This window comes from Neovison vison, chromosome 13 (assembly GCF_020171115.1).
Source record: "Neovison vison isolate M4711 chromosome 13, ASM_NN_V1, whole genome shotgun sequence".
In the NCBI taxonomy this organism is placed as follows: domain Eukaryota; kingdom Metazoa; phylum Chordata; class Mammalia; order Carnivora; family Mustelidae; genus Neogale; species Neogale vison.
The window spans coordinates 82,899,693-82,924,809 of NC_058103.1; the positions used below are offsets into that span (position 1 = coordinate 82,899,693).

The 25,117-nt window shown below is 36.1% G+C and overlaps 1 protein-coding gene across 1 annotated transcript; it reads right to left on the bottom strand.

The window, feature by feature from the left end:
- Positions 1 to 6,531: 6,531 nt before the first annotated feature.
- TERB2 (telomere repeat binding bouquet formation protein 2) lies at positions 6,532 to 25,117 on the bottom strand. Its single transcript, XM_044231327.1, has 7 exons — positions 25,054 to 25,117; positions 24,858 to 24,939; positions 24,148 to 24,287; positions 22,046 to 22,107; positions 18,195 to 18,280; positions 12,572 to 12,660; positions 6,532 to 6,674 (listed from the first exon to the last, which is right to left on the bottom strand). The coding sequence occupies exons 1-7, from the start codon at positions 25,115 to 25,117 to the stop codon at positions 6,532 to 6,534; spliced, it is 666 nt and encodes a 221-aa protein (XP_044087262.1).

The following is a 25,117-nucleotide window of genomic DNA, read 5'->3' on the forward strand; positions in this document are numbered from 1 at the left end:
GAGAGATAGAGAGCACAAGTAGGCAGAGCAGCATGGCAGAGGGAGAGGGAGAAGCAGGCTCTCCACTGAGCAGGGGGCCTGACGTGGGGCTCAATCCCAGCACTCTAGGATCATGACCTGAGTTGTAGGCAGCTGCCTTACCGACTGAGCCACCCAGGTGCCCCTATATAACTTTTTCACTGAGCACTTATTAAGTGCCAGTTGTTGCCCTAAGTACTTTACATGAAGTACTTGCTTAAGCCTCACAATTTCCCCATGATTTTGGCATTATTATTCCCATTTACCATAGACAGGTTAAGTAACTGGTCTAAGATCACTCAACTAGATAAGCACTATATTGGAATTTTTTTTTTAATTTCAAATATTTTATTTATTTATTTATTTGACAGAAATCACAAGTAGGCAGAGAGGCAGAGAGAGAGAGAGAGGAGGAAGCAGGCTACCTGCTGAGCAGAGAGTCCGATGCGGGACTCGATTCCAAGACCCCAAGATCATGACCTGAGCCGAAGGCAGCGGCCTAACCCACTGAGCCACCCAGGCGCCCCCTATATTGGAATTTAAAACAAGACAGTCTGACTCTACTCTTAGCCACTCCCTTATACTGCTACTGAGATGAGATGCCCTCCCTAGGCCAGAAGATATGAGCCCAGGTGTCATTTATGAGCATGTTTGCTTTGACATACTGCAGCATGCAAAGTAAAAAAAACAAACAAAAAATAGTTAAGGTACTCCAGGAAAGATTTATATATTTTAATAAATTGTTAATAGCTTCAAGTGGGTTCTTCTGGTATATATTAGTAGCGGGATGATATATGTGGCAGTGGGCCACTAGGTCTTTCATTTGAGTACTTCAAGGAATCACTCATACTAAATAGAAATTTGTGCTAAATAGTATTTCTGGAAATAATTTATACCTCATAAAATATTATAGACTCATAGGTCTGGAAGGTCCCTTAGAGATCAATTATTTTAGACCACTTATTTATAGTATTAACAATCATTATCTTTGAAGGTAGCATTTTAAGGGACTTTTAATATTATTTATATGTTGTTTAATTTTTCATAAGAACACATCACACATAATCAGAAAAATAAAATGGTTATTCCTGCTAAGATAATTCGTAGGGGAAAGAATAGTCTTTTCAACAAATGGTATTGCAACAACTAGATATCCACATGAAAAAGAATGACTTTGTGGGGCTCCTGGGTGGCGCAGTTGGTTAAACAACTGCCTTCAGCTCAGGTCATTATCCCAGGGTCCTGGGATCAAGTCCCACATTGGGCTCCTCCTCCTCTGTGGGGAGCATTCTTCTCTCTCCCTCTGCTGCTCCCCCTGCTTGTGTTCTCTCTCTCTGTCAAATAAATAAAATAAAAAGTGAATTTATACTCCTACCTTATACCATATACAAAAATTAACTCAAAATGAATCCCAGACCTAAATGTAAGAGTTAAAACTATAAAAGTCTTAGAAGGGGGATGCCTAGGTGGCTCAGTCCATTAAGTGGCTGCCTTTAGCTTGGGTCATAATCCCAGGGTCCTGGGATCAAGTCCTGCATTGGACTCTTTGCTCAGTAGTGAGCCTGCTTCTCTCTCTGCCTGCCTGTCCCCCTGCCTTTGCTCCCTCTCTCTCTGTCTGTCTCTCTCTCTCTGACAAATAAATAAATAAAATCTTATTTTAAAAAGCCTTAGAAGAAAACATAGCCTAAGTCTTCATGATCTTGGGTTAGGCAAAGACTTCTTAGATATAAAACCAAAAGAAAGATATAAAAACTGGACTTCATCAAAATTAAAAACTGTTGTGTTGCAAACAATGCCATCAAGGCAGTAAAAGACAACCCACATAATGGGAGAAAATATTTATAAATCATATCTGTGATAAGGCACTTACATCCAGAATATATATATATATATATACAAACTACTACAACTCAATAATAAAAAGACAACCTAAACTAAGGTGAAATCTGTAACTGGCCCCAGATATAGAGGACAAGGAAAGGCTGAAGAAAGAGGCAGACCACTCCAGATTGGTAGGTGATAGTTTAATAAGCAAGGGCACTTACATACAAGGCTTGTCTTGGGCAGTTGCAAGATGGATAGATATCTGCACACACCCACCAGAATCTTAAACATTTATATAGAGGCTTTAACTGAGTTAAATTGAATATATATTGGCCAGATGGTCTTAACACCATATTGCTCTCCTCAAGTCTGCACCCTTTAAAATGGCTCTCACTGTGGGAAACAGTGGGCAGAACACACATTTCAGGGACATGGGAAGGGATGAGGAGCTTCCAATTGCCTGGGTCCAAATTGCAGGTTAATCAGTGGTCACATCCTCTTGGTGACCTCATCTAACAGTTAGACATTTCTCCAAAGAAGATATAAAAATAGTCAATAAGTATGTGAAAAAAATGGTCAACATCATTAGCCATAAGGAAAATGCAAATCAAAACCACAATGAGATAACAATTCACACCCACTTGGATGGCTATATTAAAAAAAAACAGATAATAACAAATGTTAGTGAGGATGTAGGCAAATTGGAACCCTCATACATTGCTGGTGGATAAATGATGCAGCCACTTTGGAAAGCAGTTTGGCAGTCTTCAAAATGTTAAATGTAGTTGCCATGTGATACAGCAATTCCACTTTCATATACCAAAGAGAAACCAATTCCACTTTCATATACCAAAGAGAAACAGAAACATACATTCACAAAAAACTTGTGCACTAAATGTTCATAGCACCATTATTCATAATAGCCAAAAAGTAGAAACAACCTGTGTCCATCAATTGATGAACAGATAAATAAAATGTAGTATCTTCCAAACAATGGAATGCTACTTGGCAATAAAAAAGAAAAGAAGTACTGATACATGATAGAACATGGATCAACTCTGAATATGTTATGCTAAGTGAAAGAAGCTTGTCATCAAAGAGCATGTTATATGATTCTGTACATATAAAATGTCCAGAATGGGCAAATCTATGGAGACAGAAAGTAGATGAGTAGTTGCCTAGGGCTGGGGGTGGGGGGGATGTATGGGCAGTGACTACTAGTGGGTTTCTTTTTGGGGTGGTAAACATGTTCTAAATCAGACTGTGGTGGTATTTGCACAATTCTGTTGTGATACTAAAAACCATTTTAATGGTTTTATGGGTGAATTATATATAATGGGTGAATTTTATGGTATATGATTATAGCTTAATAAAGCTATTAAAAAGTGGCTATTCCATTAAATTGATGCAATATGATTTGAGGCGGGTTCCTGGGTAGCTCACTTAGTTATGTACCTGCTTTTGGCTCAGGTCCTGATCCCAGGGTCCTGGGACCCAGCATTGAGCATGGTTGGGCTCCCTGATCAGCCTGGAGTCTGCTTCTTCCTCTTGGTCTGCCCCTCCCCCTGCTTGTGCTCTCTCTCGGCCTCTCCCCCCCCATGAACAAATAAAATCTTTTATAAATAAATAAAATTATTTAAGGTGCCATTCTATTCGTTTATTATTAAACAGTTCATTTTTAGTTTTTCACATTGCTTAGTGTAACCAAACACTCCATGTGAAAGAACCGTGTTTTACTAAAACTACTACAAAACATTATAATAGATAGGTGATATCCCTAAGGTCACCTACATGTTTTCAACATCATAAATCTGTCAACACTTTACAGGTGTAAAGAACTATTATCTTCCACACAATTCTTTCCCATACAATAAGGTCAGTGGCCTGTCCTTAAGCCTCAATTCAAATTACTCTATCAGCAAGAGACATGAAAATATACTCCCTTAAACAAAACAGAAGTTTATTTCTCTGTCACATAACAGTCAACCCAGGGCTGAGATGGCAGATATCTCTCAAATGACCTCTGGATCCCAGGCTCCTGTCACAGGTCCCAGGCACAGTCTACTGCTCTGTCAACCATAGGGTAGAGTTCTTGCTGTTACAGTTCATCCAAGCAACAAGATGAAACAGAAAGAGCAGGGGTTGGAGGAAAGGGGACCAAGTGTATGTGCCAAGGTCTTTAAGAAAAGTTCCCAGATGCCCTTTCTGCTGTGCACTGATTGACCACAACATTGTGATAGAGCCATACTTAACTTCAAGTGAGACTGAGAATATGGTCTTTATCCCAGGTTACCATGTACCCAGGTAGAAATTAGGGGTTTTATCATCATGAAAGAAAGGGAAACACACATTCAGAAAACTCACAGACTCTCCCAGTAACTCGGAATTTATCTGTCACAAACCCCCATCAAAATCTAGAGAAAGGTAATCTGGTCACAAAGGATGAAAGAAGTAAGATGAACTAAGAACTATACACTAAACAATCTGAGGGGTTTGAAGTGGCGGGGGGGTGGGAGGTTGGGGTACCAGGTGGTGGGTATTATAGAGGGCACGGCTTGCATGGAGCACTGGGTGTGGTGAAAAAATAATGAATACTGTTTTTCTGAAAATAAATAAATTGGAAAAAAAATTAAGCAGTATGAGGAATAACTATGCCTAATAGTGAAAAGCATCAGAGGAGACATGTTTGCAAAAGGGTAGAGAAATAACCAAAAGTTCTAAAATGGGATGAGTAGGGTGCCTGGGTGGCTCAGTGGGTTAAGCCGCTGCCTTCAGCTCAGGTCATGATCTCAGGGTCCTGGGATCGAGCCCTGCATCAGGCTCTCTGCTCAGCAGGGAGCCTGCTTCCCTCTCTCTCTCTCTGCCTGCCTCTCCATCTACTTGTGATTTCTCTCTGTCAAATAAATAAATAAAATCTTAAAAAAAAAAAAAAAGAAAAGTAAAATGGGATGAGTATTTTTATAAGATGGGAGCCAGAGGCAATATCAGTCAGATATACTAGGCAAATAAAAAGTGGCTTAAATGAACAATAAGTAAAATCTCACTTCCTTTCAGGTCCCATTAAGACCATCAATTTTTATCAAAACACTTTATTTTTGCCTCTTTCATTTGTTCATATGTTTCCAATTCCAAAGGGCTTACCTTATCAATTGATTTTTCTTTTTCTTTTTTTTGCTTCTGGTAGTATTTCAAGGATATGCATCATACCTAGTCTTCTCTACACTCGTAAAGATGTAATTAATTTTCCTTAGAAATCACTGTGGTTGTAGTTTTTTATTTACTATATTAATACTATCAGAAAAATATTGAACATTCCCAGAAATCGCAGTGTACACAACTTAATGTAAATTTACTTAGTCCTTTTAATCATTAATTTAAGATCCACAGACATGCTTGGTTTCTATGTAAGAAACAATGTGACTGAGATAAAGTGTTCAGGAGAGATAACATTTAATATGTTTCAGGAAAAGGTTATTAACATTTAGTTTAGTGGGGTTTGTTTTGTTTTGTTTTGTTTTAGTTTACAAGTTCAGAAGAGTTAATCATAAATACAAATATAAATAAGGAAAAGTTACCATATGGGGAAAATAGAATTTTCAAATGATGCTGAGATTACCTTAATATGCTGTATAATAAAATTTGAATCATGGGAGAAAGGAAAGGTCAGAGCCCACATACATCCAAATGATCCAAACACTTTTAAAAAGTGCATTTTCTTTAGATAATTCTGCAGCTGGTATGCACTTCCTAGGAGAAATTACAGTTTTAAAAAGATGATAGCCTCACACAAAATATATATATATAAAGTAATAAATCCACCAGATTCTATATAGCATGACCATATATATAAAGATAAGAAGTTGCTGTCTTGAAATCATTATTTAAAAAATAAGCCAAGCATGTTGGCTGGTTTCTGGTCCCCTTTGCAGATCTGCTGTCAGTTACATTTGAAACAGGCTACAGCACATATCACGTGAGACAGTGGGAGGAACTGACTAGGAAAATCAAGACAGTCATGTTCTAGTCCTTATTTGGCCCCTAGTTAGTCACTCTAGGCAGGACACACTCTCAAGGCCTTCACTTCCTCATTGTTCCCTAAGGTTCTTTCCAGCACCGTGATTCTAAGGTGACGTGAGGGCCTATTTCAGATGATATAGTATTGTATACATTAAATCACTTCTGGTACATGTATGTTATCAGGAACTGTCCACACATGAAGTCTGCATCATTAAAACATTTTTATCCATATTTCTCAAGATAGAAACAATGATTTAGAACTCAACAATAACATTTTAATTTTTTAAAATCAAAATAAGATGAACAGAATCATTAAACTTAGTACTCAAAGCGCTGAACCTAGAAAAACAATAATTAATAGAATGTTAAAGCCAAAAGACCATCTGACGGACTGAGACTTCTTATGAAGTGTTTTAAAGACAACTACTCCATAACAACTGCATACTCAGGATTTGTGGACATAACATTACAAGTTGGGGGAAAAAATCCAGCTCAAATGTCAAATCATGGAGCCAGAATGACTCTGAAATTCCGGAAGACACATTTTGAGAAAGAAACAGAATTCTCCCCCATTTCCCCATTCCCCTCTCCCAAAGGGGAGAATGTAAAATTATGCACATCTTTGATAAAATTTCAGAAAAAATAAATGCCTAGATATAAAGAAAATTTAACTTAACATTTTCTCTTCAATTTGTTTTTTATAGCAGACATGTTAATTTCATTTTGAACATGGTATGCCAAATATCCTGAGCTTCCAGGAATAAAGTCACGCAGCTCCCCAAGGAATTTCTTCATGGCATCAATTGATATATAACCTACAAAATAAAAAATACCTATATTTGAAATCCTATCATGTTATCATACTGTTTTGAAGTATCTTTGATTTATTAGAGTTAAGATTTCTAAAGAAAGTTTTTAGAAAAAAGTGAAAAGAAGAAATAATGCCAGTGAGAAGATTCTCTATGAAACTTGATAATTACCATGGAACACCTCCTTCCCAACTCCCCACTCCCTGAAGCCATCTACCTCTTATTTTCTTTTACCTTTTTAAAAGATTTTATTTATTTATTTGAGGCAGAAAGAAAGAGAGTAAGAGAGAGCACAAGAAGAGAGTGGGTCAGAGGGAGAAGCAGGCTCCTTGCTGAGCAGAGAGCCTGAATCAGGACTCGATCTTGGGACTCCAGGATCAGGACCTGAGCCAAAGGCAGTCGCGCAACCAACTGAGCCATCCAGGCACCCTATTTATTTATTTTTAAAGATTTTATTTTTTTATTTAGAGAGAGTGTGAGCAGTGAGAGTGAGAGTGAGAGAGTGAGAGTGAGCAGAGGAAGAGCAGAGGGAGAGGGAGACCGTCTCCAGCAAACTCCATGCTGAGCACAGAGCCTAATTTAGGGCTGGATCCCAGGACCTGAGATCATGACCTGAGCTAAAACTGAATTAATCAACTGAACCACCCAGGAGCCCCTTCTACCTCTTTTTAAAACACAAATATTTGATTATCCACTTTGACTACTGAGAGTATAATGTCCAGGTTGAGGATAAACCATAAAGTACCTAGACCAAAATAACTGGAAAGTGTCTGGCTTAGAATACAATAACTTAGAACTATCTATCCAATAGCTACTAACAACACAAACAGCTCATCTTCACTAGTAGAGCAGGACACACTTTCCTGCACTGCTAACACAGGGTTAGCATTCTATAATAAGAAATTAAGGAAAGGGGGGCCTGGGTGGCTAAGTTGGTTAAGTTGCCTTCAGCTCAGGTCATGATCTCAGGGTTCTGGGATTGAATCCCGAATCAGGCTCCCTGCTCTCTAAGGTGTGTGCTGGGGGGAGGTCTGCTTCTCTCTCTCCCTCTGGCCCTAACCCATACCCCCATGCTCTCTTTCAGATAAATAAATAAAATCTTTTAAAAATAATAGATTAAGGGGCGCCTGGGTGGCTCAGTGGGTTAAGCCGCTGCCTTCGGCTCAGGTCATGATCTCAGGGTCCTGGGATCAAGTCCCGCATCGGGCTCTCTGCTCAACAGGGGGCCTGCTTCCTCCTCTCTCTCTCTGCCTGCCTCTCTGCCTACTTGTGATCTGTCTCTGTCAAATAAATAAAAAAAAAAAATTAAAAATAATAGATTAAGAATAATCAGTATTACTGCTAAGTCAACAAAGGTTATGAGTATGATTAACTTTTATAACAGTAATCTGAAATTGATAAGAGTATTAAAAAACCCATCTTAGAATGTGGAGAGCTTAAAAGCTTAAGGGCTCAATGACTTTAGAGCAACCCATTTGGGACCCCTCTCACTCTAAAGAATTTTTTCCCTTTCTTTCTGTCCTTGCCTTCACTTAATAAACTTTTACTCACTTCAAAAAAAAAAAAAGGGACTCAATGACTTGAAGCAATATTATCTTCACAGCAACTGCTTATCTGAGTTATTATATTTTATGAGTAATATATTTATAATTGATATTAAAACTGAAACCTAATTTAGAAGTCAATACTGTGTGAAAAAAATTCTGGTAGAGCTCAAAGACGATTGATTTTAGAATACCACCACCAACATGCAGTACACATGTATATAGTTTGATTGCTTTTAATAATATATAATAAATTGACAGTTAATAAATTAACTATGAATTCACTAATATAAAACTGATTAGTGTCTTTAAAGCTATTTTAATCATAATCATTTACTTTAGAAAATCTCTTGAGCACTATTTCTGTACTCCATATGGTTCATGATCTTTGCCTAATGACTAGGTTTCTGTGTAAAATAAACTAGTAAAGGAAAATATTAACATTTAGTTAATTGCACTGTGTGAAGTTTCTAAAGGTATGTGTGAGGATAGGAATTTTTAAAATAATTTTAATATTAATAAAAATGTTCCTATAAGAAGGATAGGACATTTTTGCATCAGAAATGGATTATTTTAGCAGTTTTGAAGCAATTAGGACTTCAGGCTGAAGTTCACTGACACTCAAACTAAACTAGCTTAATAGAAAGATTGCTGTGTCAACCAAACTGTAAGAAAGCAGACATATTGCAGGGCCTCAGAAGTAACCAGAGCTCACAGCTGTCTCTCACTGGTATCCAATTTTTCTCTCTGTGTTAATTTCAGTTCTTCTCTCTTGAGGCAAGTTGGCTTTTTTTAACATGGTAGGAAACATGGACCCACATGACTTCCAAGTTTTAGATCTAAAAAGCCAAGGTCACCTGAATGAGAATGATTTGACTGGCTGCATTCTATGTATAAAAATCTAGAGAAAGCTATGATTGGTCCAACTCAAATCAGGTATTCATTCCCAAGGCAACTGCTGGGGGTGAGGAGCAAGCTCATGTTTTAGGAAATGACTATTTCTGTGTATCAGATGAATTGAAGGGGAAGAAAAGAAAGTTCCTAAGGAAGGTATTCTTGGTGGAGAATTCCATACATGTCTATGGTAGCCAGCCTCCCAGATGGCCCTAAATGATCCCTATCTATTAGTATTCACAAATTTGTGTAGTCTCTAGAAGGAGAGTCTGTACTTAGGTTGGTCTGTATGACCAACAGCACATGGCAGAAATGATTTATGCCACTTCTGAGTAGGATAGAAAAAGAGACCAGTGGCTTCTGTCTTGGGTATGCTCTTTTTTTCCTTCTTGTATTTCTCACTCTGAGGAAAGTGACCTGCCATGTTGTGAACAGCCTTATGGAGAGGCCCACTTGGTGAGAAGTTTGGCCTTTGGCCAAAAATCAGCAAGGACCCAAAGCTTGCCAATAACCACATGAGTGAGCTTTGAAATGGATTTTCCAGTTCCACTTGTCCCTGAGTAACTTCAGCCTAGCTGACAACTTGACTGCAGCCTTAGGAGAGATTTTGAGACAGAGTATCTAATTAAGATGCTTTTGGATTCCTGGCCCTCAGAAACTAGCAAGTAATAAATGTTCATTGTTTTAAGCTGCTAACTTTTAGAGCAATATGTTACACAGTGATAGGTAACTAATACGGTATCTATTATAAGTTCCCAGATTTTTAATTATCAGAACTTTTTGGTTTGAAAATTTTTGCCTGCAAGATATTTACAGTTACAAGTTATTTCCAGTTATTTACTAATTTTTAAAATTAGTCACACATGTAGTGGTCAATCAGAATTTCTTATCATGGGTGATATGTAATGATATCAGACTAAAATAATTTAATTCTGATCAAAAGCAAAAACTAACAAAAAGAGACCAAAAAAGAAAAAAATCCCTTGAAATTTATGGGACATTTGGCACTATCTGAAGATATTTTTGGTTGTCACAACTTGGGACCACCAGTTCTAGGGTATAGTTCCAACTTGTATTTTCTATAAACTAAAATCTAATTAGTTCTATTTTAAGAGACTTAACAGTCATTAAAATGAACCCAATCCATTTTGAGGAAGACACAGTCAAGTTACAGTCACAGAAGTTACTACCACTGCCTAAATTAGAACTGTCACTCACTATATTCCAACAAGAAGTTATTCCTTCCTATAGAGCAGATGGGCATGATTAAAAAAAAAAAAAAGGGAAGTAGTTGTCATTTCACAGCAAAACTAAAGTCAAAGAATCATCTCTAAAGCTTGAAACTTTCTTTCAAGAAAGTACAGTTTAAAGTTTTAAAAATTTTTTTATAAAAGTTTTAATGTAGGGGCACCAGGTTGGCTCAGTCAGAAGAGCCATGCCTCTTGATCTCAGGGTCATGAGCTGGAGTCCAGTGTTGGGTTCGGCTCAGGTCATGATCTCAGGGTCCTGGGATCGAGTTCCACATCAGGCTCTCTGCTAAGCAGGAAGCCTGCTTCCTCCTCTCTCTCTCTGCCTGCCTCTCTGCCTACTTGTGATCTCTCTCTGTCAAATAAATAAAATCTTTAAAAAAATAGATAAACTTAAAAAAATAAAATCTTAATATAGAAATATAAGGAAAGAAAATAATCAAGAAAATCAAAAGATCAGAAAATTTTACTTTGGCTATCAATAAAATTAACAAAAGATTATCACAGGTTGAAATTTTACTTTAAAAAATCTGACTAATGGGGTGCCTGGGTGGCTCAGTGGGTTAAGCCGCTGCCTTCAGCTCAGGTCATGATCTCAGGGTCCTGGGATCGAGTCCCGCATCGGGCTCTCTGCTCGGCGGGGAAGCCTGCTTCCTCCTCTCTCTCTGTGCCTGCCTCTCTGCCTACTTGTGATCTCTATCTGTCAAATAAATAAATAAAACCTTTAAAAAAAAAATCTGACTAATGATTTTTCATAGTTCTTTTTTAGTTTGTTTTTAATACAACACTTTCATGTCTTTTGAATAGTCAGCAATGAAACAGAACAGTATTGTTACATGTCCAAATCTAAGGATTTGTCTTTATTTTACGGCTGATTTTAACACTTATCATTGATTTTTAAAATATGCTATCAAACACTTGGTAAATCCAAATGAACATGAGACATTTAGAATCTGGTGATAAAGTTGCCTGAAACAAAATCAATACCAGTAATAGGCCAAAACCATGGTTTAAGGGGTACCTATATTTTATCTGAATGTTTAGACCTAGGGATAAATTAGGGTAGCAATCGCTGCTCCTGATATTAGAACACTTAAGTATTTCTACTTAGTTCATTGTCCTTTGCAGGCCACGATTGGTCCTAAGAACCCCAGAACTGACTTCTCTGCTGTGAAAGTTAGGTAACAGACACAGCCTCAGAAGACACATCAAAAGTTCTTTTTAAAGTGCTTTTCTAGGGCACCTGGGTGGCTCAGTGGGTTAAGCCTCTGCCTTCGGCTCAGGTCATGATCTCAGGGTCCTGGGATTGAGCCCCATAGTAGGCTCATTCTCTCTGCCTGCCTACTTGTGATCTATCTCTCTGTCAAATAAATAAATAAAATCTTTAAAAAATAATAATAATAAAGTGCTTTTCTAAAGACTATGAACAGAAGGAAAAAAGTAATGAACAAATGACTAGACCAAACATAAGAAGGAATAGTAGTATGAGAGATGTAAGAATTTGTGGAAGATGCAAGAGTTAGTTTTAACACTGATAAAGAGAATGTGATAAATATACAAATGATTTTTTAAAATGAAATTTCAAAAACCTATACTTCTAAGTTGCTGTGTTTGAAACACAATACTTTAAAAAACAATCCGTGACCCTACTGAATACTACCTAGATCAAAGTATATAAATACCGACCTCACTTAACTGCTGTCCAAATCCCAATGGCCAATGTCATCTGATTCCCATGGTTCCACCCTTTCATGTCAGCCTTAGTAAGCAGTCCTTCTACATGTCAGGTACTAGAAAACCCAAATACGGAGTCTGGGGACACCTGTGAACCTCTTTAAATTTTATGCAAAGTTGGTGTGTTATGTTTGTATGTGTGCATGCTAGGGAAGGGGGTCTATGTTCCATCAGATTCTCAGAGAAAACTATGATTAGAGTTGTCCATATAATTTATCTTCCAAATTGGGACACCCAAGAGGAAAAAACTGATCCCAGGACAACAGACATAAACTGGGACTGTCTTGTGTACACAAGAATGTGTATTCACGCTACCAATAGACAAATGTTTTAACAGAAAACATGGGACCTATCTCTGGGTCAGTTCTGCAGATTTATTTAATGCATTGTTGTACATTGGGTATTTAGTGCTTTATCATACAAAATAGTCTTTTGTTTCTTCCCTATTTGGGTTTTCTCTAAATTTTATTTTATTTTAAATTACCTGTTACCATGTTGTTCACAGGATAATTCTGAAGAGGGAAGTACATCTGCTTTTCTGTAACTGGAGTCCTTATAAAATGCTTTTCTGTGCTATAAAATCAAACATACAGAAAGTCTTATTTATATTTGTTTTTCCCTGAGAAATTATTCCAGACAATATATATACAGTAATCTATTTGTTTTTGAGCAGACTTCAATCTTATTGGGTGAAAATGTTAACAAAACTTCTTTTGTGCTTCTAAGTAATACAAGTTCCCATATAGATATTTTTGGCTTTCTTGGCCACTTCACAAAACATATTTTTTGTGTATATAGAGGCATAAGTCTTTTTCAGTATTCTTTTTTTTTTCCAATTTATTTATTTTCAGAAAAACAGTATTCATTATTTTTTCACCACACCCAGTGTTTTTTCAGTATTCTTAAAAGCAAAATAATTCAATAATACTTTATAATTAGATTATATATGTGTGTGTGTGTATATATATATATATATATATATATATATATAATTTTAAATATGCCAAAGTATAGTGGGGTTTATTTGAAATAATCAAAGCATTTTTTTATTCAGTATTTAAAGAATTGGAACTCTATTAACTAGTACTTCAATGCTTTAAATAAAAAATGAAATTTGGGGAAATCATGAGGTACACTAAGATTCTGAAGTGACTTCTGAGTTAAAAAGAAAAAAAGTTAAAGTATTCTGAGTGTGGTTGTATAGTATAATTAATTATATTCTCACTTTTAAGAGCTAAGTAGTTTTCAACTAAAATATTCTGTTTTCTAACTGTGCCAAGTAATAATGTTTACTGTATTTAGACTACATATAACCAATAGATAATACAATAGATTATATGAAAATAAAAACCTCAATAATAAAGTTGGGGTCATCCTTAATTTATTATTTTCCTTAAAAAATCTAAAGTTATACTTAGTGAAAGTAAAGCTTTATTTTCAATTTGCTTAAAAATTAGGTTTCATCTGAACTCTTTTAAAGATTTTTTTTGAGAGCAGGTGAGAGAGAGAGAGAGAGAGCACATGAGCAGGGGGAGGGGCAGAGTGAGAAGCAGAATTCCCAATGAGTTGGGAACCTGATGTGGGACTTGATCCCAAGACTTGGGATCATGACCTGAGCCAGAGGCAGATGCTTAACCAACTGAGCCACCCAGGTGCCCTGAACTCCTACAAAAGAAATGACAGCCCAGTTAGGATAAGATCCTTCAAACAAAGCAAAATAATGTTCCCAGAAGAGTCAGGACTATAAAAGGATAACCATTATTGTTATTTAGTATGGCTTTAAAATTTCTGGCTAAGCAATGAGATGGGGGAGGGTAGAGAAGGAAATGGAAAAGACATCTAGAAAGAAGGAAGAAGCAATCTTTTCATATTAACAAATGATATGATTATACACCCTGAAAAGCCAAGAGAATCACTGAAATATTTCTAGAATCTTAAAGATTCCAAGTGGGTAGTTATAAGACAAATATCCCCAAATCAATAACTTTCCTATATAATAGCAATAACTAATAAAAAATAAAATGGAAAAAATGAACCAATCCACAACAGCAACAAAATTCATAAAAATCTAGAAATAACCATAACAAGGTATTTGTTACTCTATATGCAGAAAAATGGGAAAATTTATTGGAATATAGAAAAGGAAAATAAAGAAAAACAAAAAACATTCTCCTGCAGAGGAATATAGAAAATTATAAAGTTATCAGTTCTTCTTAAATTTTAACATAATTCTCGGGGTGCCTGGGTGGCTCAGTGGGTTAAAGCCTTTGCCTTCGGCTCAGGTCATGATTGTGGAGCTCTGGGATTGAGCCCCGCATAGGGCTCTCTGCTCAGCAGGGAGCTTGCTTCCTCCTCTCTTTCTGCCTGCCTCTCTGCCACTTGTGATCTCTCTCTGTCAAATAAATAAATAAAATCTTTTTAAAAAATTTTAACATAATTCTTAATAGGGATTTTAGAGATTAAGAAAAAAATAATTCTAAAATTTACCTGAACAACATGTTAGAATATCTAATAAGAGGCAGACCAAATTTATAATGGAATGGAAAAAAAACTAGCAATAATCTTAAAAGATAAATAAAATTTATGTGAAGAGAATATGAAAATGTTCCTCAAGGGCCACAAAAGAAAATTCGAACAGGTGGGGAAAAAATACCATTTTCTCAGATAAGAAGATTCAGTATCAGAGATAGTTTCCCTAAGTTAATCTATATATTTTTTGTAATGTTACTAGAAGTAACAACAGTACCTTTTAAAAAATATATGAACAAGGTGGCTCTAAAATTCAGATAGAAAAACAAACCAGCAAGAAGAAAATTTGAAAAAGAGTAAAGAGGAAAACTAGCACTAGATACTAAATCGTATTATAAAGAACTAAAACAGAGTCATTTGTATGGCAAATGAATGGAATATAAAAATATAAAATGCAGAAATAGACCCAAATCCCTATAGGGATCTAACCCTTTGATAAAGGTGGCATTTTAAGGCAGGTTAGGGGAGGGGAAGATAAATTATTTAATCAATAGCCACAAGTAGTTAGCTATCTGAAGGAAAGAAAAAAAAAGTGGATCCCCACCTCACTTATTACACAAAGACATATTCCAAATGTGTTACAAATTTAAATTGAAAAATAAGTAATTAAGAAGAAACCAAAGCAAAAAATAATAATAATCTTAAGAGAAGGAAGACTTCCCTAAGTACAACACAAAACCTGAAAGCCATTTAAAAAAAAAAGTTAATAAGCATTAATGTATATAGTAAAATATATTTGCATGACAAACCCAGCATTTTTTTAAAGATTTTTTATTTATTTATTTGACAGAGAGATCATAGGCAGGCAGAGAGGAAGGCAGAGAAAGAAGGGGAAACAGGCTCCCTGCCAAGCAGAGAGCCCAATGCGGGGCTCAATCCCAGGACCCTGAGATCATGACCTGTGCCGAAGGCAGAAGCTTAACCTACTGAGCCACCCAGGCGCCCCAAACCCAGCATTTTAGACAATAGGCTAAGGATTAATTCCAACATTTCACAATGAAGCAATTCTCCTAAAATGTAAAGTGTTCTTATCAAAAAATAAAAGCAAAACTCGATCAATAGAAAAATGTGCAAAGGATATGAACAAACAGTTCACAGAAATGAAGAACACCTGAAGACACACAACCTTGTTCATAATAATAACAATTCAAACAAAAGGAGACTAAAATACCATTTTATACCTATTAGATTAACAAAAACCAAAATACATGATAGTACTCTATGTTGGGGGAGGTATTATAAAATAAGATGACTAACCATCCCAATTTACCCTAGATTAAGGGATTCCTCAGGACATGGGACTTTTCAGTGTTAAAATCAGGAGAGTTCTAAGCAAACTTGGATGTTTGGTTCCCCTTGCTGTAAAAGACACTTTTATACACAACCAGTAGGAGCATAAATTGATTTAACCCGTATGAAAGGCAATTTGGTAAGACTTATCAAGGATACAAATCTACATGCCTTTTGACCTCCTAAGAATTACCGTACAGACACTTACACCCCTAAAAAGCTACATGACATAATCAGTCACTGAAGCATTGTTTTAAACAGCAAATTTGAAATTACCTAAAAGTCCATTAAAATAAGCAACTAGAGGGGAGCCTGGGCGCCTGGGCAGCTCAGTGCGTTAAGCCTCTGTCTTTGTTCAGGTCATGATCTCAGGGTCCTGAGATAGAGCCTTCCATCAGGCTCTCTGCAGGAAAAGCATTGTAATTAAGAGTTTGGATTCTGGATCAGCTAGACTTAGCTTCAAATTCAGCTTCACTATGTAAGTAATGTTGGGTGACATTAAACACTCTGAACCTGTTTCCTCAATTGTGAAATGGGGCTGATAGCATTTATCTCTTACAAAGTTATGAGAATCAAATGAACCGATAAGCTCACAAGTGCTGTACATTTAGCAAGTGTTTAATAACTGGTTCATTACCTACTGTTCGATACCATTAGTAGTATGCCAACAAATCAAAATGTTTCCTGAGTAAGGGCAAAGTATATTTTATCTATGTTCACACTGCACCCTCTGGTGGTTCTATAAAGTAAAGGTTCTAGGTTAGACACCTACTAAGGCATCTGTTCATATCCTTCTTCCATTGTTATTGTTATTGGATTGGACATACTTTCCCCAAATTAGTACGTCACCTTTGTATCCTAAACTACTTTTTGTTAGGTGTTTTTCCACGTGCATATTTTTCTTTTGACTTAGTTTATGGTGTTTTTATTGCCATGTACAAGTTTAAAATATTTTTGATAGTCACACTTACCAATCTTTTCCTTGATGGCATCCGTGTTCTGCAGGGCAACTATTTCCTAAAGAACTTATATATCTTATATCTTTCCTAGTCAAGTGAAGCACTGGGAGTTACTTTTTATTTTATATTTCCCAGCCTTTTCTTACAAGGTCACTTAGGATTATTATTCTTTCCTCTATTATTTTCATTAAGATATTCTTCCAGTAAGAATATCTCTATTAAGAATATCTTCATGGTCTTACCTCTTCCATTCTTATTTTCCTTCCTCTCTTTACCAGTTTCTTATCTCAAAAAAAAGCATAGCTTTTTTTGCTATGTTCAAAGGAGTAAGTTCAAAGGAGTGCTATACATAGAGATCCCAAGAGTTAAAATATGGATTCTCTAACTTAAGTGGTAGAATATCTAGAAGTCACAGGACCATGAAACAATAGTTTACTAAAATTAATTAAATACAAAACTTTGTGTAAATTAGATAACAACCAACTTCAAATTATAACAAACAAATAGTAGGTACAAGAGATATAAGTAAAAAACAAAGAAAAACTTAAAATCGAAGATACTATATAATGTAAACCCATTAATTTTTTTTTTCTTGGATGATTGGAGGTTTATTTAACACTGGTGGGCTCAGGGGAGACTGTTCTCCAAAGGTCTGAGCCAACCCTTTAATTTTTATATTGAAAAGAGACACTACTATTTGATAATTTTTATTTCTGCAGCTAAATGCCAGACCTTCGAACAGCCAGTAATCTCTATCAGTATTTGGAAACAAAGGAACCAGAAAATATGGAATTAGGATTGGATAATAAATAAGCCTGAAACAAAGGGGGCCTCTCAGAGATTGGCTCCAACATAATGGTAAATCCATGATTGTCTGTCTTTTTAAAATTAATTTCTTAAACCAAAGTAACCACATTACAAACAATTTAGAAAGGAAAGGGGAAAATCACTCAGAACTTCCAATCCTAATAAAATTACTGCTCATATTATATGTATCTCCTTACTTAAAAAATTAAAAAATAATGTAACAGTAATACAATATACATAAATTCTTATTTTTTCTTTTGCAAGGATAGTCCATCATAGTGGTTGGCTCTGGAATTACACTGACCCAGTTCAAATCCAACTTCTCTCCACTTAATAAGTTTGTATGACTTTCAGCAAATTAACCTGTCTAATCCTAGATCTCTTTTGCTGATAATGATAATGATAATGATAATATCAATTATGCAAGAAGACTGTGAAAATTAAATGAGATAAACACTTAGAGTTAGTGTTTGAAGATCCCTACATGGAATTGAATATCAAAGAAATGTATGAATTCAATACCTTTTGGATAATTCTTTTTCTTGATCTGTTGCTAGTTCACTGCTTTCCCTAAGGGCTTTTGTTTCATTTGGTATTACTTCATCATGCTGTAGATAGCAAAAGAAATCACATTTTTTTTTTTTTTTTTTTTTTTTTTTTAAAGATTTTATTTATTTATTTGAGAGAGAGACAGTGAGAGAGAGCATGAGCGAGGAGAAGGTCAGAGAGCAAAGCAGACTCCCCATGGAGCTGGGAGCCCGATGTGGGACTCGATCCCGGGACTCCAGGATCACGCCCTGAGCCGAAGGCAGTCGTCCAACCAACTGCGCCACCCAGGCGTCCCAAGAAATCACATTTTTTAAAATGAGCACACCAATGATCCAATCAAATGGTTTTTAAAAAAGCAAAAAAGTAAATTGACAATATGTATCAAGAGTCATAAAAATATTTATACACTTAGGCACATTGAATCTAGTGCGTTGGCAAAAACTTACAAAACTTTGCACACACACACAATTATACTATCTGCTTTTAGGGCTATGTAATGAAGACTGTATTTTTAAAATATCAGTTCTGATTGTATTAGATCATAAAACTTTGACTAATTTTATTCTCTTTTCAATTTTTTACATTTTCCCTGATGTAGCCTTATTACTTTTTAGTTTTTAAAAGATAAGGAAACAAAAAAATGTTTATTAACTTAAACTGTCTTAAAAATCCTTGACTTGAGGGGCGCCTGGGTGGCTCAGTGGGTCAATCCTCTGCCTTCGGCTCAGGTCATGATCTCAGGGACCTGGGATCAAGCCCTGCATCAGGCTCTTTGCTTGGAGGGCAGCCCGCTTCCCCTCTCTCTCTGCCTGCCTCTCTGCCTACTTGTCATCTCTCTCTCTGTCAAATAAATAAATAAAATCTTTTTAAAAAAAAATCTTTTGACTCGAAAATTCCCAGACTCCCTTGACTTACAAATCAAAAGTATGAAGTAACCTGAACAAATCACATTTCCCCTCCAAAACTAAAATGGAGGGGCACCTGGGTGGCTCAGTCATTAAGTGTCTACCTTTGGCCCAGGTCATGATCTCAGGGTCCTGGGATGGAGCCCCATGTCCAATTCTGCTCTGTAGGGAATCTGCTTCTCCCTCTTCCTCTCACTCTTCCTCTCTGCTCTCTCTCTTTCTCTTCTCTTCCTCTCTCTCTCAAATAAATACATAAAATTTTTAAAAATTTAAAATTTAAATAAAATTTAAAATTAAAAAAATAAAAAATTAAAGAAAAATTTAAATTTTAAAAAAACCCACAAAATTAAAATGGAGTCTTAGGCTATGGAGTTAAGGAAGAGTAAAATGTGTATAAAGCTTTTCAAAAAGATATGTGAAAGTGACTCAGGTACTGGTACCTGTCACATAATATAATTACTTAATATGCCATTAGGAAATTTCTCTGTTTAGATCACAAATCCACTCCAAACAATAATAATGTTCCTCAAATTACTTACCAGATTTACCCTTGTTGTTGCCATTCAATGAAGTCCTTTCTACTTACATATTCTATAGTTACATTATTATAATTGGCTATATCAATCATTATTTTGAAAGAACTAACAAAATCATTTATCATAAAATCACATAATTTCTAGAGTCAGTTATCACTACAGGCATGTTCTACTAATTTTTTCCCTGTTTTTTTTTTGATTAACATATAATGTATTATTTGACCCAGGAGTATAGGTCTGTGAATCATCAGGCTTACTCTACTAATTTTTTTCATAGAAAAAATAATGGATTGGGTTGGAGCTGAGAAAATTTGATTCCATTTTGCTAATGTCTAGCATGTGAACTAAAACAGGTTTTTACCTTCTCTTTACCTTGGTTCTCTCAGTTTCAGAACTGAGTGATTAATTAATGGGCTTTAAGGAGTTTTTAGCTCTAAAGTTCTGCATACTCAATAATTATTGTTAAATAACAACCATTCAGTCACCATTCACATTCCTGAAAACACTATCACAAGCCAAGGATTAGATATTATGGTCCTTAGTACAACACAGCCAAAGATACTAAAACAACTATGATTTTCAGATGATGACAACTTGGGGAAAAAAAAAAAACTAATGAAAGAAATACAAAATGTGTAAGTTAAATGCTTGACTTCAGACATAGAAGATTTTCTCCCTAAGTGTTTATTCTGAAAATTTTCAAACTCTGAAATGTTAGAGAATAATACAGTAAGTACTATACAGCTTTCACCTGATTCTTAACGTGTCAACATTTTTATTACTCTGCATGTAATAAATTTTATTACTTCTCTCATTTTTTATTTTTTGCTGGATCATTTGAAAAGATTTGCAGATATTATGACATTTTACTCCTTAATCTTTAGCTTGCATTTTTTTTAAAAGATTTTATTTATTTATTTGACAGAGAGAGATCACAAGTAGGCAGAGAGGCAGGCAGAGAGATGGGGAAGCAGGCTCACTGCTGAGCAGAGAGCCAGATGTGGGGCTCGATCCCAGGACCCTGAGATCATGACCTGAGCCGAAGGCAGAGGCTTAACCCACTGAGCCACCCAGGCGCCCCAGCTTGCATTTTCTTTAAAGAGCATTCTTTTATCTTTATAATACTACCATCACAATTAAGAAAATTAACATTAATTCAATCTCACCTAATAATCCATATTTAAATTTTCCCAATTGTTCTCAACATGTCTTTTTTACTTTCTATTTTTAAAATGTCCAGAATCATATCAAGGTTTAATATATCATATTTGGTTGTTATGTCTCTTAATCTAGAACAGTATTCCTGCTTTTTTTCTTTATGATATTGTTTTAAAGAGTCTAGTGTGATATGTCTCACATCCTGGAACAGTCTGAGTGTTAATTAGGTTAAACATTTTGAACAAGAACACTATATAGATAACACTGTATGCTTTCTACTATATCACATCCAGCTGAACGTAATGAGAGGGTATTCCAATTCTGGTGATGCTAAATTTGACCAGTTGGCTAAGATGGTGTCTGCCAGATCTCCCTACTGTGAAGGTACATTGCTTACCTTTGTAACTAATAGGTAACCTGTGAGGTGATAATTTGAGAACATGGTTTTAACACCCAATAATGACTCTGCCTAAATCAGTTATTTTATTGGGGGTGGTAAAATAGGGTTTTCTATTTAGCTGCTATTTTATAAGGAAAATTTCCCTTACTCCACCTTTCCTTTCCTTCCTTCCAACCCTCCTTCTTGCCTTCCTTTCTTTCTTCTTCTCATCTCTCTTCCTTCCTTCCTGCTGTTCTTTCTTTCTTTCTGCTTTTGGAGTATCACTATTGAATCATGGATTCTTTTAAATTTAATGCATTATTCATTACTTATTCATACTAGTCATTCTTTTTGATTCTCAAATTATCTCAAATTTGGCTACTGCATAAAGATTTTGAAGTAAGTCAAAAGCATTGACAACTTTGAGGCAGAACAGCAGAAGCTATAAAACAGTCAATTTCCAGTATTGTACACATTTATTGAGGGGTATTATTCAAAACATTTAACAAATGACACAACACAGGAATTAGTAAATCAGAATCTATGCTGGCAGTAAAAAAAACTGGTAAATACTGTGAACCTATTATTCCCCTAATTAATGATAAAAGCAAATTTTCAAGTTTTTTACATGAATAATTTTATTCATACAAAAATATCTCAAATTTGTCAGTGTACTAGTGTGAAAACAATGTCAGAGTACTTAATGTTCAATAAAAGCATGCCCTTTAAATTCCATAACTGGGATCACTGTGTTAACATGTCACAAATAAGCATTTTTCAGATTACATTGCTTTCAAAAACTTTTGAAACTGGAGATTCTAACCAAATACTTTAATTTACTCTTACCTTCTCTCTCTGAATATGTTGGTCTTGTTCCCAAATAAAACTACCAAGTTTTCTTCTTATTTCTGTGGTGAGAAAGACAAATCCAATATTATTTTTTTTAAGTAATTTTGTAGAATTTTCTGAAGTTTACCTGAAGTCTGAAATTTCTAGGTCAGCATTATTCCACTTCCATCAAACTCACCTAAGATACTTGTTTAAAACACAGATTCTTATTGAATCAGAAGACTGACGAGGAGCTCAGGAATTTGCATTTCTGACAACCTCCCCAGATGATTCCAAAGCATTATGAAAATAACTATTGTAAATTTTTTCTGCTGGAATTTATGCCTTCATTAGATATGTGTCTTAGGCCAACCATAAAAATAAAATAGACCAATCAGTCAAAATAAAAGGCATAAAATTCCTAAATTTGTAGAGTAGAGGTCCTCAAGAATTCAGTAATTTGGTAAAAGAAGAGTGGAAGAGAAACATGTCTAGTGGGCATAGTATTATAGGAATTCTAAGAATGTTCAGCATATCAAAGGAATATGTCATCATCCTTAATAATCTCAAAAGCTTCCACAGTAGACCACTTGAGGACAAAAAGGTAACACTCCTCTAGACCTATGTTGTCCAATACAGTAACCACTGGACTAGCTATATATGAGCACCATATTGAAATGTGGCTAGTCCAAAGTGAGATGAGCTATGAGTGTAAAATAAACACTAAATTTCAGAGATTTAGCATCAAAAAAAGAATTAAATATCTCAATAATTTTTCTGTTGGTTATATACTGAAATGACATTTTAGATATATTAGGCTAAATAAACTATATTCTTTTTTTTTAAAGATTTTATTTTATTTATTTGACAGACAGAGATCACAAGTAGGCAGAGAGGCAGGCAGAGAGAGAGAGGGGAGGAAGCAGGCTCTCCGCCGAGCAGAGAGTCCGACGTGGGGCTTGATCCCAGGACCCTGGGATCATGACCTGAGCCGAAGGCAGAGGCTTTAACCCACTGAGCCACCCAGGCACCCCAATAAACTATATTCTTAAAATTAATTTTCCTAGGGGTACGTGGGTGGCTCAGTTGGTTAAGTGTTCAATTCTTGATTTTGGCTTAGTCAGGTCACGATCTCAGGGTCATGAAATCAAGTGGGGAGTCTGCTTAAGATTGTTTCCTTCTCCCTTTGCCCCTCCCCTCCCCTGGGCTCTCTCTCTCTAAAAACAAACAAATCTTTAAAACATTAATTTCACCTATTTTATCAACAGATTTCTTATTTATACTAGAAAATTTAAAATTAGTATGTGGTTCATATTTGCATCTCACACTTCTACTAGACTCTACTGGTCTAGGTGGATAATAATGTATACTTTTTATTACATGTTTTTATTTAAAACAGATCTTTTAAAATTTTATTTATTAATTTAATTTTTAAAAAGGTTTATTTATTTATTTTAGAGAAAAAGAGCACGCATATGTTGTAGGGTGAGGGAGGAACAGAGGGGGAGAGAGAGAGTCTTAAACAGACTCTGCACTGAGTATGCAGCCCCTAATGCAGGGCTTGAACTCACAACCCTGAGATCATGACTTGAGCCGAAATCAAGAGTCAAATGCTTAATCAAATGAGCCACCCAGGCACCCCAATGTATAAAGAATAATACAAATATATGGGTTCATTATTAAAATGAATCTTAAAATTTCTTTATAATAATGAAGAGATTGAAAACTAGCAAATATTTATTAAATGTTCACATGTCAGACTACTTAATATATTATCTCATTTTATCCTCAAAACAACTTTTTAAAATTCTCAAAACTAGTAAATATTGTATCTTTTCCAAGGAGCACTGGGAGGGCAAGATATGCTTTTTGTCTTATTCACTACTGAATCCCCAGCACCTGGGTTGAAACCTGACACACAGGAGTTCAGTGAATGTGTGAATGAGCAACAAACAAAGCTAGAATATACACCCAAGGCAATCTGATCCCGAGTCTCTGATTTTCCACTTATATTAAATGATGCAAAACGCAAAAATCTCTTATTGAGAATGAAGATCAACCAAGTTGGGAGACCTAGGTGGATTTGGCTAATAGAGATTGGAAAAATGATTTTTGCTAACCTTCTTGCAAGCATGCAGGAGGAAGAATGAAATGACCTAAAGCCACTGAGTTTTTCATTTCAGCATTAGCTACTGCAGAGAGATAGTAGGCGTGAAAAACTGTAGCATTATCTTCTATGTAATCAAGACTCTGATATATTCTAGGAGAAAGAAATGAAATATTTTAGGTTATAAAAGAAACAAGAATGTATTCAACCTTTCAAAAGAAAGAATAACTGAGTGGAAGTAGGGATAATTATCTACAGGCAATCAGGACAGTGGGGAATAAGGGAATGGGGAAAGGGCAGCCAGGGTGGTGATTAGATCTCTGCTTTGTAATGATAACGTGAAGGGGGATAGCGGGTGGGCAGATTGGAGGCAGAGTAATCTCTCTCAAAGCTAGTGTGATAGTCCAGCAAGAAGTAATGACCGTGTGTAGGAAGATAGTAGTAGTGAGCAAGAACATTTACAAAGCACCACGGAGAGCTGTGGGAGAGAAGCACAAGACTGGAACTCGGGAAGGCTCATGGACCAGGTAGGAGGCCATGTCATTGTGGCAGAAAGGAGAAGAGAAAGGTTGTTTATGTCCCTCTCCCCTTCCAATCTAGGGTTGAAAATTTGCTCCTTTCCCGTCTATTCCTATCATCAATATTTCTTAGTGACCGCGACTTCCATTTTCAGCTCCTGGATCATCAGGACCCGAGAGGCACGGACTGATGGCCTTCAGGTACCTCAGCGTGTCTGGGTGGGAGGCATCACAGCTGAACAAGAAGTCGGCGTCCCTTGGGTCACTGATGGAGCCCCCTTCGGCCACTGTGGAGGCAAAAGCACAAGGTGAGCCTATCTAGTACCCTGGGATAAAAGCCCCATAGAAAACAGAGATGGTCTGCCCACCACCTCACCCGCACCTTCCACCCAGCTGCCTACCCCAGAACTGCCTCAGTTCTCGGCCGACGCTGCCACAGAACCAACCCCGCTGCCCTTGAAACAT

Coding starts and splice junctions, on each gene's coding strand:
- TERB2 (XM_044231327.1), bottom strand. CDS start 25,117: ATGTTTCAAGGGCAGCGGGGTTGGTTCTGTGGCAGCGTCGGCCGAGAA. Junction 12,661..18,194: donor GAAAAAGAATTATCCAAAAG/GTATTGAATTCA, acceptor TTGATTTTATAG/CACAGAAAAGCATTTTATAA. Junction 6,675..12,571: donor TGTGAACAACATGGTAACAG/GTAATTTAAAAT, acceptor TTTATTTTGTAG/GTTATATATCAATTGATGCC.